Below are 20000 nucleotides of genomic sequence, written 5' to 3'. Positions count from 1 at the left end.
TGGGGACGAGGGCTAATTATTCAGGCTAGGGATGCAAATTATCGATTAATTCATTAATCATTAGTTGATAGCCTTATCGATCGACTTACGATTAATTGAAAAGTGGCGTTTTCCCCCCGAAATCTCAATGTTTATTTTTTAAAAAGCCTACTAAATCTGAAAATTTAAATTAAAAATTGAGATACAATACCACATTTAAATTAATTCTATTTCAATTCTTTAATCCAAAGGTGATTTAAATATTCCCCCTATTCACACCCCTCTTCACACACACTCTTCACATGCCCATTTCACCCGGGTCTCTTGTCAGTTGAATTGTCGATTAATTGCGATTAATGTTTTTTAATCGATTAACGCATTGATCGAGTAAAGTCGATTAATCGATTAATCGTTTGCATCCCTAGCAGGCTTCAAACTGCACCTCACCAGGGGTCCGTTTCTCCATTCTTGTCGTTGCTAACCGTCTTACCATTCCCTTGGAGTTAGTGGTGAGCGTCGCTGTCGAGAGAGAGTTGAGTCGCTGTTACGAAGGACGTTGCTACCGTCGTTAGCAGTGATGCTTTCGAGATACGGACCCCAGAACTTTGGAGAGAAGGTGTCTGTTAACTCATTGGCTGCCAGCCATTTTCATAAAAGAGTAACCCAGAGTGCCAGAGATTTTCAGCATTTTGGGTGTTTTTTTGGAGGCTCACAGAAAATTGAGTTCTGTGTCTATGTCAACACCATACCTATCAAAACACAGATTAGACGCTCGTCTGTCATCAGAAAAAAACGGTGTCTCTCTACCCCTTTCCATTCTTTCATAATCATCTGTTGAAAATAAGTGGAATTCGCCAAAAAGCTAAGAAAACGCCATTTGAAGTTGAACTATAATTGCAAGTGTTTTTGCTCATAATGACACCGTCCTAACAACTCCAAACCTATCAGATGCTATTACAGAGTCTCCTGCCATCTGTAGCCAGAACAAAAGATCGTTTGTATGGTCTTTTCAACCTAATAATGTACTGAAATATAACGGGATGGGCTTGAAAACAAGAGTGTTTTGGTTTGTTGCTGGCGCGCACAATGGATCATGACAGCAGGTGCATGTAACTCCGTGAAATACTAAACTCACAGAAATACTGTCTCATAGTCCCTCTGTTTAGCCTGTCGTCCTCTCGTTGGGGAACAAATCACAGCTGATTTGTTTCCTCCCGTACTGTGTGAACTGGGAAGCAGGCAGGCAAGCAGGCAGGCAGCACAACTTAGCTTACTGCTGCTTCTTTGGCAGAGCGGACAATTTGCAGATTGATGATTACGGTCATCATGTTTCTGCTATAGTGATCTTGTCATATATTGTTCAATGAATTTTCTTTTGATGAAGTACTGATCACATATCCAACATTTCACAAGCCGATTGGAGTGGTGAAGGCTAGCTGGTCTGAGGCTCATTTCTCATGTGAGCTGAATGCATCTGACCAGACACAAAAGCTACTTTGTTCCAAGAATCTGCAACCCCCTGTCTTTTTGATGTTACAGTAAGCTGATCGTACTATACAGATCCATAACTGTAACTGTAGAATGAGTAAAAATAGTTGACTTACCAAGGCTCCTTTATTTAGGCTTAGTTGTAAGTTGTTAGCGATTTCGTGCCAGCTAGCTAGCGTAGCAAACAATAGCCAAGCATTCCCATTCCAACTGAGGTGACCACTAGTCCCGTGCATTTTCCTGTTAGATGATCTTTTGTACGCATCATCCTAATGTTGTGTAGGCTGATCACATTATCCAAAATGAAACAGTTGCCACACAGATCATCTCTGGTTGAACATGGTGTATTTTGGGCAAGCTAGCTACAATGCCTACTAGCTAGATGGCAACAGGGGGGTGTATTTTGGTCATGAGAGGAAGTTTTTTTTTTGTCCGGCTCTGACACTAAAATCATTAGAATACCTGTGTTAAAATCAGAGGGCAAGAAAGTAGACTACTGTCACAGGCAGGGCTTGAAAACGAAATTATTTTTCAAACGTTCCGTTCCGAACGGTTCAGGCAAGTTTCAGTTTAACGTTTTCGTTCCTGCAATCGTTCCCCCACAAAAATATCGTTCCTGAACCGGTTCGGAACGAAAAATAACGTTCGTTCTTAACGTTCCTGCAGTGTTTAACGGCCATATTAAGTCTATTTTCGTGGACTTTATCTTAGAATAGACGTACTCATTATTTCCCCTTGATTTACACAGCTATTCTCAAAAATAATAACACACCCAAAAACACTCAGATGGGCTATCCATCCTGGCAGATTTAACCGGATGCCTATAATTCTTATCAAAAGTAGCCTATGCCAGCCCAGTAGCGGTGGGTGGATGTTGATTAGGGCACAATACAGAATAGCCAGAGAGAGTTTAAAAAAATAGCCAGAGAGAGTTCCTAAAAAAAAATCTCTGGAATAGCGCAGGTAAACGTCAGCATAATAAGAGGTGTCGATAGGCATGGATTTCAGTTCTTGCCTAGCTCTATTTAATAGGCCATGATGAGGTTTGCAGCAAGTGAAACGTGTAAGTAAAGGGGACACAGTTTGCTCCACAAAAAAATCCCAAACTGTTTTGAGATGTGCACGATGCAAGGGGTCACTAGTTCTAGAGAAGGGACAGGTTGCATAGTCTGAAACCTCGGATATGCTCTCAGATATCGGCTACCAACCATTCCAAGTCCATCACCACAAAACCGGAGACCTTTTGTAGCCTAACAGAAGCGTCACAAAATAGTAAGAGTTTCCACGTAGTCCATCCCATCAGCCCAGCCCTCTGCACGACAGAAGAGAATAATAACTTAAACAACAACAAATGCGCTGTCTTTCTCTATCCCTGCTTGTTGTCACACGCAACCTACTGTTATTCGTGATGACAGCCAGGAAATATTGCGCAATACTGGGGAAACCATCGAAACATTGAGCGGGCCAGCTAACGTCAACTAGCGTCTGTCCATCTGCCACGACGAATGACTTTATCCCGCATTGACGACAACAACAGATAAATAAGACGTCCTTGGTTACAGCCAGGGCTCCGAACCGGTTCAAGGAACTAAAACGAAAACCGAAAACGAACGAAATTTTATGGAATTTTACAAGGAACGGAAACGGAAACGAAAACGAAATGGTCTTCAAGTGTTCCGGAACAAAAACGTTATTCTGAAATCCACAAACCGGTTAATAACGGTTTTCTTTTCGTTCTCTATATTTCATACAAGTGCACGATTTTGTTTGAGGAGTAACCATGGCGACAAGCAGTCTTTTAGTTCGGCTACTGACGTGTATGAGGGGAAACATACAGCAACAGCATTTTGCTTCACCTGAGCTTTTGCCGCCGATTGATAAAATATTGAGGAGCATTGGCCAATCAGAGTGCGACTGTGCATTGTATGGAGAAGCTTCCTGGGTAAATTTTAGGATGTGCTTCTCAGAGATTTTGATAGGAAACTAGAACTAAACTGTCTGTTCTCCTGGCTTTCTCGTAGTGATTGGAAGTTGGCTCTAATAAACCCGCCCTAAAGTTGTTGACCAGTTTTTGTAAGAGAAATGACACTTTACCCGCGCTGTTCTTCAGTCTCATTCACGGACAGTAGGCCGCCGCCTACAGAGTTTTATATTGACACCATGGAGAGCAAAAGAGAACATGTCTTGAGATCGGTGTTGGGATTCCTACAGGGACAGAGTATTTGGACCATACAGTCTATGATTTGCAAAGGAATTGGATAGGCGATTTGATGAACCTAATTCGCAGAGTGCTCGTCTCGAGAGGCAACTGGTGGGTAAGTCATGTTTAGCTTACTACTTGTAATGGCACCGCCGAGTGCCTCGATGTTCAATGCGGTTATGGCAAATTATGTTGTCGTAAAGTTACTGAAGTGCGTTTGTTGTGCGCAGTGTATCCCACTGTCGGTTGTAGAGAAGAGAGGTGAGAGCTGGTGTTTTATGTGCTGTAATCAAGGACGTCTTATTTATCTGTTGTGGTGGTCAATGCGGGATATGTCATTCGTGGCAGATGGACAGACGCTAGCTGACGTTAGCTGGCCCGCTCAATGTTTCGATGGTTTCCTCAGTAGCCTATTGCGCAATATTTCCTGGCTGTCATCACGAATAACACTAGGTCGCGTGTGACAACAAGCAGGGATAGAGAAAGACAGCGCATTTGTTGTTGTTTAAGTTATTATTCTCTTCTGTCGTGCAGAGGGCTGGGCTGATGGGATGGACTACGTGGAAACTCTTACTATTTTGTGACGCTTGTTAGGCTACAAAAGGTCTCCGGTTTTGTGGTGATGGACTTGCACTGGAATGGTTGGTAGCCGATATCTGAGAGCATATCCGAGGTTTCAGACTATGCAACCTGTCCCTTCTCTAGAACTAGTGACCCCTTGCATCGTGCACATCTCAAAACAGTTTGGGATTTTTTGTGGAGCAAACTGTGTCCCTTTTACTTACACGGTTCACTTGCTGCAAACCTCATCATGGCCTAGAGCTAGGCAAGAACTGAAATCCATGCCTAGTATGCTGACGTTTACCTGCGCTATTCCAGAGATTTTTTTAGGAACTCTCTCCGGCTATTTTTTAAAACTTGCTGCCTATCTGTATTGTGCCTCCCTAATCAACATCCACCCACCGCTACTGGGCTGGCATAGGCTACTTTTGATAAGAATTATAGGCATCCGGTTAAATCTGCCAGGATGGATAGCCCATCTGAGTGTTTTTGGGTGTGTTATTATTTTTGAGAATAGCTGTGTAAATCAAGGGGAAATAATGAGTACGTCTATTCTAAGATAAAGTCCACGAAAATAGACTTAATATTGCCGTTAAACACTGCAGGAACGTTAAGAACGAACGTTATTTTTCGTTCCGAACCGGTTCAGGAACGATATTTTTGTGGGGGAACGATTGCAGGAACGAAAACGTTAAACTGAAACTTGCCTGAACCGTTCGGAACGGAACGTTTGAAAAATAATTTCGTTTTCAAGCCCTGATTACAGCACATAAAACACCAGCTCTCACCTCTCTTCTCTACAACCGACAGTGGGATATGCTGCGCACAACAAAAGCACTTCAGTAACTTTACGACAACATAATTTGCCATAACCGCATTGAACATCGAGGCACTCGGCGGTGCCATTACAAGTAGTAAGCTAAACATGACTTACCCACCAGTTGCCTCTCGAGACGAGAGCACTCTGCGAATTAGGTTCATCAAATCGCCTATCCAATTCCTTTGCAAATCATAGACTGTATGGTCCAAATACTCTGTCCCTGTAGGAATCCCAACGCCGATCTCAAGACATGTTCTCTTTTGCTCTCCATGGTGTCAATATAAAACTCTGTAGGCCTACTGTCCGTGAATGAGACTGAAGAACAGCGCGGGTAAAGTGTCATTTCTCTTACAAAAACTTATTTGATATTGGTGGTCAACAACTTTAGGGTTTATTAGAGCCAACTTCCAATCACTACGAGAAAGCCAGGAGAACAGAGACAGTTTAGTTCTAGTTTCCTATCAAAATCTCTGAGGAGAAGCACATCCTAAAATTTACCCAGGAAGTTTCTCCATACAATGCAGTCGCACTCTGATTGGCCAATGCTCCTCAATATTTTATCAATCGGCGGCAAGAGCTCAGGTGAAGCAAAATGCTGTTGCTGTATGCATGTTTCCCCTCATACACGTCAGTAGCCGAACTAAAAGACTGCTCGTCGCCATGGTTACTCCTCAAACAAAATCGTGCACTTGTATGAAATATAGAGAACGAAAAAAAACCCGTTATTAACCGGTTTGTGGATTTCAGAATAACGTTTTTGTTCCGGAACACTTGAAGACCATTTCGTTTTCGTTTCCGTTTCCGTTCCTTGTAAAATTCCATAAAATTTCGTTCGTTTTCGGTTTTCGTTTTCGTTCCTTGAACCGGTTCGGAGCCCTGGTCACAGGTGCTTTACTTTCAAAAATTATTTTGCTATGCTACTTTTGAGATTATAATAGTAAAAAGGGATGTTTTTGTTTTGACATGTCCTCTTGCTCTGAGCTAATGCCCTGCCCTGACTGTTCCTAAGGACACTTCTGCCACCTACAGGAACAGTTAGAACATGCCTAGAGGCGTGAAATTTATACACAAGATAGGTCAGACTGTCCTCAAGGCGTGGCTGTAAAAAAAAAACGCAATTATCGGCGAACGGCGTCAAAGGCAGGGGGCGTCACTATTCGAAAGGACGTCATTCAAAGTCAAAGGCAGCCAATGAGTTAAGTGTAATATAATTAAATGATTCTGCTTGAATATTTTTTAAAAAATGTTACACTTCAAAAGATGATCTCTCGCCCCACTCTCTGTACACTGTGTTAACTGCACTTAAATGTTCTGTTTAAAGATCTTCTGTTTAAAGATCTTCTTTATTTACACACTATATATGTGCTTTCTTTTTATATACCACCAAATGCTAACAGTAGCATATTGGGTCCCATGCCAGGCACCATGCCAGAGATCATCACCCAGGCCTTGACCATACTCCAGGCAGCTAAGGCACCACGCCAGAGATCATTCACCCAGGCCTTGACCATACTCCAGGCAGCTAAGGCACCACGCCAGAGATCATTCACCCAGGCCTTGACCATACTCCAGGCAGCTAAGGCACCATGCCAGAGATCATCCACCCAGGCCTTGACCATACTCCAGGCAGCTAAGGCACCATGCCAGAGATCATTCACCCAGGCCTTGACCATACTCCAGGCAGCTAAGGCACCGCAACGTTTAAACCTTATGAAGAGACTGCTTCAAAACTGTTGAAACTGCTGAGGAGGCCAAATGTTTTTAAATGTGAAGTGGAAATGTGAAGGAGATGAAAAGCTTGGTTGCTCTGGTTGACGTCATGTGTCTGTACGACCAGTGGCCACCCAGATGCTCATCTCATCAGATATTCAGAGTCAGAGAATGCTGGAGCAAAGATAACTTCTTCTGCGTCTTCCGTCATGCTAAGTAAACCACTCAAATGAAATACAAGAATCACACTCGAGTACTGCTTTTCTAAGAAAAAAAATAGCACATCGATGTGCCATTAAACTTTGGGCAGAGACGGTTTAGGTAGGAGGAGACATGACAGCTGGTGTAAGCGTCCATAGAAATTAACGGTGAAGATTCGCAACGCAAATATGGCGTCTTCCCGCCTTTCTGCTAACAAGAGCCAATGTGCCTGCTATGCTGCATTGCCAGTGATCCAATCATCTGGCTGCATCGGTGCACGCAAAATGTTGCCCATGCTCAATTGTGAAAAGCCATTGCTCTCGTGCCGTTAGGGAACTACAGCGCCTGCGCTCTGTAAAAAAAAACTGTGAGAAAAGTGGCTTAAAAAGCTTTAGACTCGTATGACACAACCAAGTAGTCTAGATTGATCAGTTTTTCACGGTGCTTTCAACCATATGGTTTTCACAACCGCTGGGTTCCCTCCCGTCCTATACTCAGTTTCCCTATTCATTTTTCCCATTGACTCTCAGATCTGGTCTCACTAATCGCGAAATAGCACCCCGAAGGCATCAACAAGATGGCGGCGACTGTCCCGTCTCTTCCTACCTAAACCGTCTCTGCTTTGGGAGCATAGAACAGTGTTGTGGACCTTTATAATTTCCTTCCAGTCTGTGTAGTGATTCATAACCAAGCTGCTCGACTATCAAGAGGCCACAAGAAGGCCACCATTCAAACGATGACGCACTTCTTAGATCAACAGAGCAGAGGTTCAAAACATACATCCTTTACAATGGTGTATTGTCAAGGTCAAACTGTGTTGTTTTCTTCCTTCAATGTTCCTACGAAGTATAAGTACATAACTGACATAACTGGCAGTAAAAGACGGTAGAGTTGTCCCTTATTGGTAGCAGTGTTGCCAGATTGGGCTGTTTCCCGCCCAATTGGGCTGCTTGGGATGGCCGTCTGCGGCTAAAAATGGCATTTTGCAGGAAAACTCGCCCAATCTTTCCCATAGACATCAGTAGAATTGGACGGGATTTATTGCTTCCAGGCAGATTTTGAGCATTTTTTGGGCTGGAAATCATCAGCCTCATCTGGCAACACTGATTGGTAGAGGGAAGAGGGTGTTGTGTTGATCTGAAAGCCAACAGCCTATCTGGTGACATTTTAACGACTGTTTGAGCAGGCGTCATCTCCTCTCTGAAGAGGGCCCTCTGCATGACGGGTGAAACTCCTCCAAGCTTCACAGAGAGTCGGTTCACTTACAACTACTGGGCTCTTTTGACAGATGCTAAACTGGTGCATTATCTGAGATCAGGTTGCCAGTCCACATCTCAGATTATCTTCATATGAATTTTGTGCAGAATGTCATTTAAAATCACAAAATGAAATATAACCAAGAATGTGTAGAAGGGATGAACAAAATAAAACTGAATGGAGAGACCCTGCGTGGGCCGGCCTTGGCCTGGGCTCAGATGGCTAAGGCACCTTACTGTTATGCCGGAGAGCCGGGTTCGACTCCTGCCTCACCATCATTAGCTTCCCCTCCAACTAGCCCACTATCCAATCCAATAAATGCAGAAAAGTCCCTTAAAATCCGTTGAAAAATCTTTTCGAAGAAGAAGAAGAAGAAGAAGAAGAAGAAGGAGGAGGAGGAGGAGGAGGAGGAGAAGGAGAAGGAGAAGGAGAAGAAGAAGAAGAAGAAGAAGAGGAAGAGGAAGAGGAAGGAGAAGGAGAAGGAGAAGGAGAAGAAGAAGAAGAAGAAGAAGAAGAAGAAGAAGAAGAAGGCCCACTCCGCTGTTCTGGGGTGCGTTTCTCGAGTGCGCAGTTGCTAGACAGTTAGCAACTTGGGTAGTTGCCAATGGGAAATAGCATTGCAAACAGCAAAGTCAGAAATTATGGTTTGGAGAAATGCCTGCCCAGGTGTGTGTTTGATACTCATGTATCTCACCTTTGCCCAGGTGCGTGTTGATGTTCATGTATCGTGCGGTAGGGGATCCTAAAGTATCGTGCGGTAGGGGATCCTAAAGTATCGTGCGGTAGGGGATCCTAAAGTATCGTGCGGTAGGGCATACTAAAGTATCGTGCGGTAGGGGATCCTAAAGTATCGTGCGGTAGGGGATCCTAAAGTATCGTGCGGTAGGGGATGTGTTTATTATTATGCTAATGATGCTAATAATGCTAGTGTGTATCTCACCTTTGCCCAGGTGCGTGTTGATGCTCATGTATCGCGCGGTGCCCGTCAGGCTCTTGTGTTCGCGGTAGGGGATGTGTTTCTTGGTCTCGGGGTCGATGTACTCCTTGGCGAGGCCGAAGTCGATGATGTGGATCGTGTGCTGCCGCTTGCTGCCCGGTCGACCAACCAGGAAGTTCTCCGGCTTCACGTCGCGGTAGATCAGACTCCTCGTGTGGACGTACTCCATACGCGTGATCTGGAGACACACACACACACACGCACATACATGATCAAAAAATAGGCCCCAACTTATTATTCATCATAACAATATAATACAATATGTGTAATATAATATAATACAATATAATATAATATATTATATTATAATATAAGTAATATATACTATAGATATTATATATAATAAGTTATTATGTTATATTGGGCTATATGGTTTGTTTGGTGGGCCCCAGAATTTTTTCACATTTCAAAAGTGGGCCTTGGTGTTCTTAAAGTGATACTGTCCCATTTTTGGAAATACGCACATCCCCTTGAGTTAAAGCGATGGTTCGGAGTAGAATCACCCTAATGCCATTTGAACCGTGACACCCATCCACCTTTACACCCGAAGTGTTTTCTGCCGCAGCCTTACATCAACAGAGTTGCCGTGTTATTCGATGTTTATTCCGGTTAGCTTGACTCAAGCGCATATGGATACTGGGCACCGTCTCCAAACTTTCCCCACAAAAATAACATGTCATGACACCAAACTTCTGCAGTAGCACAAATATGGTCTGTACTCACGAAACGAAGCATTTGGAAGTTTGGAAATAGTCCAGGAGTTTATTATTATCAACACAAGCCGAATAGCTTCTCTGCTGCTAAAGCTGCGCCAACGTTACTTCCGTCATCTAAGACAAGCATGTAAGAGTCCTCAACGAAGCTCATAATATGCACAATGAAAAGTGAATTCAGCATCAGTATTGATAACGAAAATCCTTGTCTAATTGATAGTAGGTAAGATTTGAAATATCTTTTAAGTATTGCCTTGAAAATATAAGCCTTAATCACAATTCAGTGAAAACTTTTTTAACACTCTCGTCTGGAAGTTTGTTGAAGACTTTTACGGGCTTGTCTCATATGACGGAAGTAACGTTGGCACAGCTTTAGCAGCAGAGAAGCTATTCAGCTTGTGTTGATAATACTAAACTCCTGGACTATTTCCAAACTTCCAAATGCTTCGTTTCGTGAGTACAGACCATATTTGTGCTACTGCAGAAGTTTGGTGTAATGACATGTTATTTTTGTGGGGAAAGTTTGGAGACGGTGCCCAGTATCCATATGCGCTTGAGTCAAGCTAACCGGAATAAACATCGAATAACACGGCAACTCTGTTGATGTAAGTCTGCGGCAGAAAACACTTCGGGTGTAAAGGTGGATGGGTGTCACGGTTCAAATGGCATTAGGGTGATTCTACTCCGAACCATCCCTTTAAATAATGGGGTTTTACCGTTCTCCTGTACTTTCAACCGTTCTCGGGGTATGGCAGTGCAAATTTTACCTCCATGCTAGCAGCTAACATTGAGTCCTATGAGTCCTATGAGACCAGTTAACCGCGAGCTGGTCTCATAGGACTTAATGTTAACTGCTAGCATGGAGGTAAAATGTGTACTGCCATACCCCGAGAACGGTTGAAAGTACAGGAGAACGGTAAAACCCTATCATTTAACTCTAGGGGAGGTGTAAAATAAGCTTATTTCCAAAAACGGGACAGTATCACTTTAAGTCTGAGAACGGCTGCCATACGCTTTATCTGGAGACATAATAGGCACATATGATTAAGTCACACACACACACACACACACACACACACACACACACACACACACACACACACACACACACACACACACACACACACACACACACACACACACACACACACACACACACACACACACACACACACACACACACACACAGCTACAAAACACAACTAGTGCCCCCTCACAACAGTTAGAAAAAATTCAATACCGCCCCCCCCTCACACACTGACACACAGACACACAGACAGACAGACAGACAGACAGACAGACAGACAGACAGACAGACAGACAGACAGACAGACAGACAGACAGACAGACAGACAGACACACACACACACACACGCGCACGCACACACAGGGATGTTCTGCAGCGTCACGTACTCCCAGTTCTTCCTGGAAAGAATTTTACGTAACTCACTTTTGGGCAAAATAGATTCGGCTCTTATTCCCTGCCCTGTGTGTGTGTGTGTGTGTGTGTGTGTGTGTGTGTGTGTGTGTGTGTGTGTGTGTGTGTGTGTGTGTGTGTGTGTGTGTGTGTGTGTGTGTGTGTGTGTGTGTGATTCCCTGGCCTGATTACGCGGCTGGTCCCTGCGGATAATGCTGATTACTCTGGCAGGGGAATTAGGATGTTTTGGGATATTTGGTGGACAGTCGGTCACAGGACACCCACTGGGTTTTCGTATGGCTTTCAGGATAACTATTAAAGGCCAACTTCCGATAAAACACAGTTTTACTCACTCCTTTTGAAGATTGGAAGGTCACCCCAAGTTAAACTCACTTGCAAGGCTCTCATAGCGGTGCGTCACCTCGCCTGGCTGTGTTTCCCGGTGTTTCCCAATTTACATTAATAATGCAGAGAAACGAGCGAATCACGAAAGCCTTTCTGTGTTTCGTCACGTCGAAAGAAGGCGTTGCCCACAAAGGTTTATGTCGACCCATTTTTCTAAAAACATGTCGAGTAATTTTTTTCTGCTTGTTTTCAATACAAGCAACGTCTGGTGGACCGAAATCTAGCTTAGCTTAGCTATCAGCTGGTTGCTACTCTCAGGTACACACACAGCACAAAGCCTCATCCATGCAGCAAGCCCACTCTGGTTGCTCCGTGCCTGCAGCTCGCCTAGGGGTCGCTGTCGAAAGAGCACAGCCCTGAATGGAGCATGCACGCCTCCGTTGGCGCCCCTATAGTGCAGTACCACCCGGAGAAGTGGCGACTCTGTTTCCCATTACATTCTATCCAAGAACAGGAGGACTGAGCCAATCAGAGACGCATTTCCACGAGAGCAGGAAGAGTGAGCCAATCAGAGACGCTTTTCCACGAGAAACACGGAACACCCTCTCGTTTCTCCACAAGCCACATTGCTGGCTTGCAAAAACGGCTTGAAACAAAGCAACCAGAACGTTTTTTAAAACAGGACCAACGCGTAACGCATTCAATAACAATGGGGAACACAGCAATATTAATCAAATGACGTTGAGAGGCCATCTTTAAGGATAGCCCGATATATATATATATATCGGTATCGGGCCGATATTTGCATTTTTTAAGTGTATCGGTATCGGCCGATACGCGTGTGGTTTTGGCAGATATTTATTATTTTATGTCATTCGTTTTTTTTAAAAGCACCAAGACACTTTATTTTTTTAATACTTGATTGTTAGACATTACTTTATTGTTAGAGTGGGTGTTTAAATGTTACAAGTTCTACCTCAATTTGATAATGCTAAAGGAATGTTTATTTTTAACTTGAGACCTGGAATATCTGTCATTTTTAACCTTTTTTTTTTTAACCCATATCGGCACCAAATATCGGGTATCGGCCAAGGGTGATGGAAAAAAAAAAATTGGTCTCGCATCGGCCATTAAAAAAAAACCTGTATCAGTCGACCCCTAATTACAGCTATTCATATAACTAGTCATATTCACCTCATTCTCCATCCCCACACCACCTCAGAGCTTTACAAGTTGTTTACAGATATGGTACAGTATAAGGACTGTTTTGAAAAACCTAGAATGCTCATTTCAAAACTCTGGATTTAAAAATGTCCCATTTAGGGAGGGGGCTAAAATGCACCCGTCACAATGCAGTATTTATTTTTTATCCTCATGTCCTTTTTATATGTTATTAAAAAAAAATCTGCATTCAAAAACATACATACATACATACATACATACACACAAAATACATTTAACCAGCACCTTAGAAATAGCCCTGGCTTCCATGAGCAGTGAGAGGAGGCATGCCCTGACATGTCTAAGAGGAGAGGAGAGGTCCATTTGCGGGCGAGCCGCCTACCAATTAAAGGGACAGTAACCTCTTATTCTGCCGATGCTCAACATGCATCTATTAAGACTAAATCTATTTGGATGATGCGGTGACTCAGACGAGCGATGCACCAAGATCGTGTTTTTCAAAGGGCCAGAGATTAAGCAAGGGAGCAAATGATATCCGACACAGTTGACAAAACAAAAGTCCAAAAGTACACAGGATTTAAAAAGTAGACTGGACTACAGCAGCGCTTCCCAACCTGTTGTGTGCTGCGTACCTCACGGAGTCGCTTTGTTATACCCCGAGTACCCCCTCACTGGCTATGTTTAATTAACATGCATTCTTAATTCAGAATTAAATAGGTGGGGAACCCTTTTCATTCCAGGGCCACTCCAAATTCATTCAAGGGCCAGAAAAGTCCTCCGGGGGCCGTACTATGAACAGAAACCAGGATTTCCCCCTGCACTTTAGGCCTATATTGAAGGCGGCCACCTTTAAAACAGATCCCACCTTCTGTAGGTCCCCTAAATTTAACTTAATTGTATTGCAAATGTATTCTCTAAGATTCCTTAACAAAAGAGGTCATATTTCATGTATTTCAAGCTGCACAACATTAAAATTACATCGGGGGCCGGATAAGACAGTCTCAGGGGCCGTAAACGTAGCCTGGTCCTGACCATCCCATAATACTACCATTCCATTTCTTATTCATGGTCTGGACTTTGTTTGATCTGAGGCGATTGCAGGAAGCAGGAAGGACATTTTCGGAAAAATCAGAATTTAACTTATAAGTTGTTGAACATTCATGTCTGACGTCCTATGGCGATGTAGGACCGTTTAACAGACATGTCTGACAGAACATCCTACCGTAGGATACAATTACAATGTAGGACCGTTTGTCAGAACACCGGCGCAAATCCTACCAGTCAACATCGCTCCACAGAAGACAGGTACCAGACGTAGTGCGGAGCCAAGTGTCTTGGCGGAAGTACGTAGGATGGCGCGCAAGGCTACCGTAAACGGCCCTTGAGTCATAGGTCCCCCACTCCTGCTCTAGTGGGCCGCGTGCCCCCTGTTGGGAACCCACTGGATTACAGGTTTGTTGTGATTCTGGGTCAGCAGCAGACGACAGACGTTAAAAAAACAAAAGCTGTTGATTTATTATTTTTTAGAGGGATGCTCTGCTCTCCCTGCCAGAGCAAAGCACAATATTGACATTAAATACAGCCGGCTGGGGGGGGGGATAGGGTGGGGGAGAGAGACTTTGGGCCTTTCCCATTACTAATCTCTACCCCATCCCTACGCCTTCCCCATGCCCTTCATGCTTTCCAACGAAGCTGTAAGGTGTAGGTCTTGAAACGCAACCGCTACGAATTGGGATACCCCTTCAAGAATCATGGAATGACACACAGCTGTCACTAATTCCATGCATTAGGTTGACATTAATAGCGTTTCTTTTTATGTGCGTTTCACGACGAAAAGGGCCATCCCACATTAGGACAATGTTAAACTTAGTGCAATGGAATAATTATTACCACTTCAAAAGTGGTATGCCACTACGCCTACACGTGGACGCGCAAAACGGAGGCAAAGGGGATCGGCATAGGGCTAAGGGGTGTAATGGGATTCTCCCTTTAAATACAGCAGGGTGGGGTGGGGCGGCGGCTCCAGTTTCATTTGAAATACCGGTAGGGTACTAGGTATCTAGAGGTCATGAATACATCTTATCATGATCATGGTAATCCCATCTCAAGACGCTGTTTGACATCAAAACTTCACATCACATGGGGCACATTCAAGGGCAGCAGAATAACAGCACATCACATCACACCAGGAAGAGAGGCAACACATTACTGCTCACTAGAAAAGATTGAAATCCAATTCCCATTTCTTTCCCATTAAGAGGGACCGGCTGCTTTACCTGAACTGCCAACGCTACCACATCACTGCAGCTCATCACCATCCCAGTGGCAGAGCTATGGCTGTACTTAAAACAATATTTTAGCAAAAATGTAAAAAGGGAAGAGGTAGAGGAGGACATTTCTAAGAGATGTATATTTAGACGATCAGCAGTAGGACATGCAGCTAGTGACAGTATTCAACGTAGGGCTGCTCGATATTGGAAAAAATCAATATCACAATATTTTCTGCAAATATTGATATCACGATATTTTAAGCGATATATACGAAATTCCCAACCCCTGCCACTATTATCGTAGTGGAGTAGCAGGCACAATGGCTTTCTAGTGCTGGGTGATAGTGAAAAAAAATCCTGAGCCTGAACTTTTTCCCTTGCTATAACGACGACGACAAGATACTGCATAGTGACGTAACGTAGGCCTATTTTGACACATTATTCAAACATGTAGTAGCCTGTGTATGACCATTATTCAAACATGTAGTAGCCTGTGTATGACCATTATTCAAACATGTAGTAGCCTGTGTATGACCATTATTCAAACATGTAGTAGCCTGTGTATGACCATTATTCAAACATGTAGTAGCCTGTGTATGACCATTATTCAAACATGTAGTAGCCTGTGTATGACCATTATTCAAACATGTAGTAGCCTGTGTATGACCATTATTCAAACATGTAGTAGCCTGTGTATGACCATTATTCAAACATGTAGTAGCCTGTGTATGACCATTATTCAAACATGTAGTAGCCTGTGTATGACCATTATTCAAACATGTAGTAGCCTGTGTATGACCATTATTCAAACATGTAGTAGCCTGTGTATGACCATTATTCAAACATGTAGTAGCCTGTGTATGACCATTATTCAAACATGTAGTAGCCTGTGTATGACCATTATTCAAACATGTAGTAGCCTGTGTATGACCATTATTCAAACATGTAGTAGCCTGTGTATGACCATTATTCAAACATGTAGTAGCCTGTGTATGACCATTATTCAAACATGTAGTAGCCTGTGTATGACCATTATTCAAACATGTAGTAGCCTGTGTATGACCATTATTCAAACATGTAGTAGCCTGTGTATGACCATTATTCAAACATGTAGTAGCCTGTGTATGACCATTATTCAAACATGTAGTAGCCTGTGTATGACCATTATTCAAACATGTAGTAGCCTGTGTATGACCATTATTCAAACATGTAGTAGCCTGTGTATGACCATTATTCAAACATGTAGTAGCCTGTGTATGACTATTATTCAAACATGTAGTAGCCTGTGTATGACCATTATTCAAACATGTAGTAGCCTGTGTATGACCATTATTCAAACATGTAGTAGCCTGTGTCTGACCATTATTCAAACATGTAGTAGCCTGTGTCTGACCATTATTCAAACATGTAGTAGCCTGTGTATGACCATTATTCAAACATGTAGTAGCCTGGGTATGACCATTATTCAAACATGTAGTAGCCTGTGTATGACCATTATTCAAACATGTAGTAGCCTGGGTATGACCATTATTCAAACATGTAGTAGCCTGTGTATGACCATTATTCAAACATGTAGTAGCCTGTGTATGACCATTATTCAAACATGTAGTAGCCTGTGTATGACCATTATTCAAACATGTAGTAGCCTGTGTATGACCATTATTCAAACATGTAGTAGCCTGTGTATGACCATTATTCAAACATGTAGTAGCCTGTGTATGACCATTATTCAAACATGTAGTAGCCTGTGTATGACCATTATTCAAACATGTGGTAGCCTGTGTATGACCATTATTCAAACATGTGGTAGCCTGTGTATGACCATTATTCAAACATGTAGTAGCCTGTGTATGACCATTATTCAAACATGTAGTAGCCTGTGTATGACCATTATTCAAACATGTAGTAGCCTGTGTATGACCATTATTCAAACATGTAGTAGCCTGTGTATGACCATTATTCAAGCCTGATAGTAGAAGAGCCTGTAACACTTTCTGAGATAAGAATAACCTAATGGCTAATTATTATCAATTTATTTTTGCAAACTCTGTCAAGCCTGAAATCAGGCATGGAGCCTGAATACGATCAGCCCTGCAGTATTAAACGGCAAGAGGAGATCCGCCAACTGCACCTTCCATAAGCTCACTAGTACACAGCATTAAAAGGCCACACTACACTACAGTGGGAAATGCCAGGCTCATGCCAATGGCCTAAGAGCAGGTTAAAGCCTGCACATGGGTCACTTCACGTGAAATCAGACACTTTGGAACCCGACCGACACGGATTTCAATCATACTTGCTGTGCCTGTTTAGTAGCAAGGTAGCACCCCAGAACTGCATTGGTTTGAATCTGACACTAATATTAAGGGAGAAACAGACTAGGAAAGGTTCACATGTGATGGTAGGACACTATATATTCAGCCTTGATATAGCCTATATATATTCCCGCTCCTTTTCATTTTTATTCCCGCTCCTGCCCGCTCCCGTTCATCTTTCAAATTTTTACTCCCAACCGCGGGACACACGGGAATTCCTGAAAAATGTCATCCACTAGTGTATAGCGCTCCTCAGGAGGCAAAGTAGGGGTGGGCGGTATGGCCAAAAATGTATACCTCGGTATAATTTTAGCCACGGTATATATCACGGTATTGTACATTTGTGTATAATCTGAAAAAATTAAGCGTTTTGTGGCAGCTAGTGATAGCACATCTTTGTTACTGCAATGAAATGAATAACTTGGGCTGTTAGCTAGTGAGCTTGCTTTTCATACAGCCTTAAAAGTAAATTTACACTCCAGAATTGAAATGTTTTGGCATCACATACAATTGCAAACAATTGTAGCCAACATTACACATTTTGTATTGAGTAGTTTTTAATGAAATGCCTGTGCTGCTGTTATTCCTCTGAGAGTGTGCAGGACGCAATGCACTATTGCGGTAGACGGTATAACACGAAATCTCTATCATTGATGAAAAAATACCGCACACGATATTATACCGCGGTTACCGCCCACCCCTAAGCCAAAGGTGCTAGGAGTGCAGAGCAGAGGGGTTTGTAGTGGGCATGCACCGATACACACTTTATTCACTTCCGATCCGATCCCGATATCTAAATTTGGATATCTGCCGATACCGATACTATTCCGATCCAATACCAAGACCACATATATGCATGGGTTTCAACTTGAGGTAGGCCCAAGCAGACTATTTGGTCAGAAAAGGGAGTCAGAAGAACAGGAAACCAATTATTAAGCAAAAGTAACAAGTAAAAAAGTAACAATCCCATCCTGAAAACTAATATGCAAGTGTTATGATTTCAAATTAACATCGCATCTGACTCAATGTATGCATCAGGAAAATTCCGATATTTTGGAAAAAATTCAGATCCGATCCGATCTTTGATATATGTTGATATCTGAACCCGATACCGATACACCAATACCGATATCCCATCCCTAGTCTGTAGTGCAGGGGTCCCCAAACCTTTTGCTCTGGGGGCCACATTATTGTTCTTGACTGTGATCGGGGGCCGGGATCAATCATGTGGGCTGTATACTAGGCCACTGCCTGTTATAGCCATAATTTCCAGCACAAAATAGTTCATCATTACAAGTGATTTACAAAAGAAGTGAGTACTTAACATGTTGTTCAATTTGAAATACCACAGGTATTCCTTTTAATATCTAATAACCATGTAAATATAGCAAGGAAAGGTTAGAAAAATATGGTGATTAACAGTTTATGAGTGATTGGGCCAGTTCAAATGGTGAGGTGCAGAGAGGTGGAGGGCCGGTCAAAGGGGCGTGGCGGGCCGCATCCGGCCCCCGGGCCTTAGTTTGGGGACCCCTGCTGTAGTGGCTACATCCGCCTCACTCATACTGTATGGACATAAACCTCCCACACACAGCAGAACAGGAGAGACTAGATCACAGCCCAGTCAGCAGAAATACACACCAGCAGGTTATGGAGCCAAGGGCTGTTCACCAAGAGCGCATGCTGTTCAGCCCTGTTCAGTGGTGGGATAACAAGGCAGCCAGCAGGTTCTCAAGACGAAGGTTGTAGCCCTGTTCAGTGGTGGGATAACAAGGCAGCCGGCAGGTTCTCAAGACGAAGGTCTTTGAAAAGGTTTGCTCTGCTTTTACAGCACCTGTGCTGTGTTTATGGAGTGAGCCGAGTCCACTAATACAAACCAGGGGTGTAAATAATATCGAAATGTATCGATATATCGCGATATATTCTGATGATTTAATCGAATCGCATCGTATCGTGGGGCATTCTTAAGTATCGCACCTGTCCTGTGTCTATTGAGTTTTATCATGTGTGAGCCTAGTCCACTAATACTGTACAAACGCGTCTCCCAAATGAAATGTAATAATGAATGACTGAGGTGAGTCATTGACTTTGCCTTGCAGTAAATAGCAATATTAAAATTCTGCGGAAATGAAAGGCGGTAACATTTTTTAGACCCGAGTAAAATAAATTTTAGACCTAGGATGGAAAATCTGGCTGTTTTTTTTTTGTGACTTTTTAGGCCTAAAATTACAGTTTCTGAATTTGAGACTTTTTAAGACTTTATTTAGACCCCGCGGGAACCCTGTGTACAAACGCGTCTCCCAAATGAAATGTAATGAACGACTGAGGTGAGCCATTGCTCCACACTCTCTTACCAGCTAAATAGCCAACTTGAGGACATTACATTACATCATTACACAAATGTAGCTGATGTTTTTTATCCAAAGCTACATACAGTTATTATTTTTCAGGGCATCGGTTACAGTCCCTGGAGCAACGGGAGGGGTCAGTTGCCTTGCTAAGGGGTACTTCAGGCATGGATGGAGATGTAGGGAGGGGTCAGGGGGGG

At 43.1% G+C, this 20000-nt stretch overlaps 1 protein-coding gene across 3 annotated transcripts in view; it reads right to left on the bottom strand.

Moving 5' to 3' along the window:
• The window catches only part of LOC134450580 (casein kinase I-like), a 52179-nt gene that overhangs the window by 24810 nt on the left and 7369 nt on the right, over positions 1-20000 (bottom strand). For all 3 annotated transcript variants that reach the window (XM_063200415.1, XM_063200417.1, XM_063200416.1), the window contains exon 4: positions 9157-9391. In XM_063200415.1, coding sequence (XP_063056485.1) covers positions 9157-9391 — 235 coding nt within the window. The remainder of the gene's footprint in view (positions 1-9156; positions 9392-20000) is intronic.

Source organism: Engraulis encrasicolus, chromosome 6 (genome assembly GCF_034702125.1).
Source record: "Engraulis encrasicolus isolate BLACKSEA-1 chromosome 6, IST_EnEncr_1.0, whole genome shotgun sequence".
Classification (NCBI taxonomy): Eukaryota; Metazoa; Chordata; class Actinopteri; order Clupeiformes; family Engraulidae; genus Engraulis; species Engraulis encrasicolus.
This window is presented reverse-complemented; position numbering and strand designations above follow the sequence as displayed.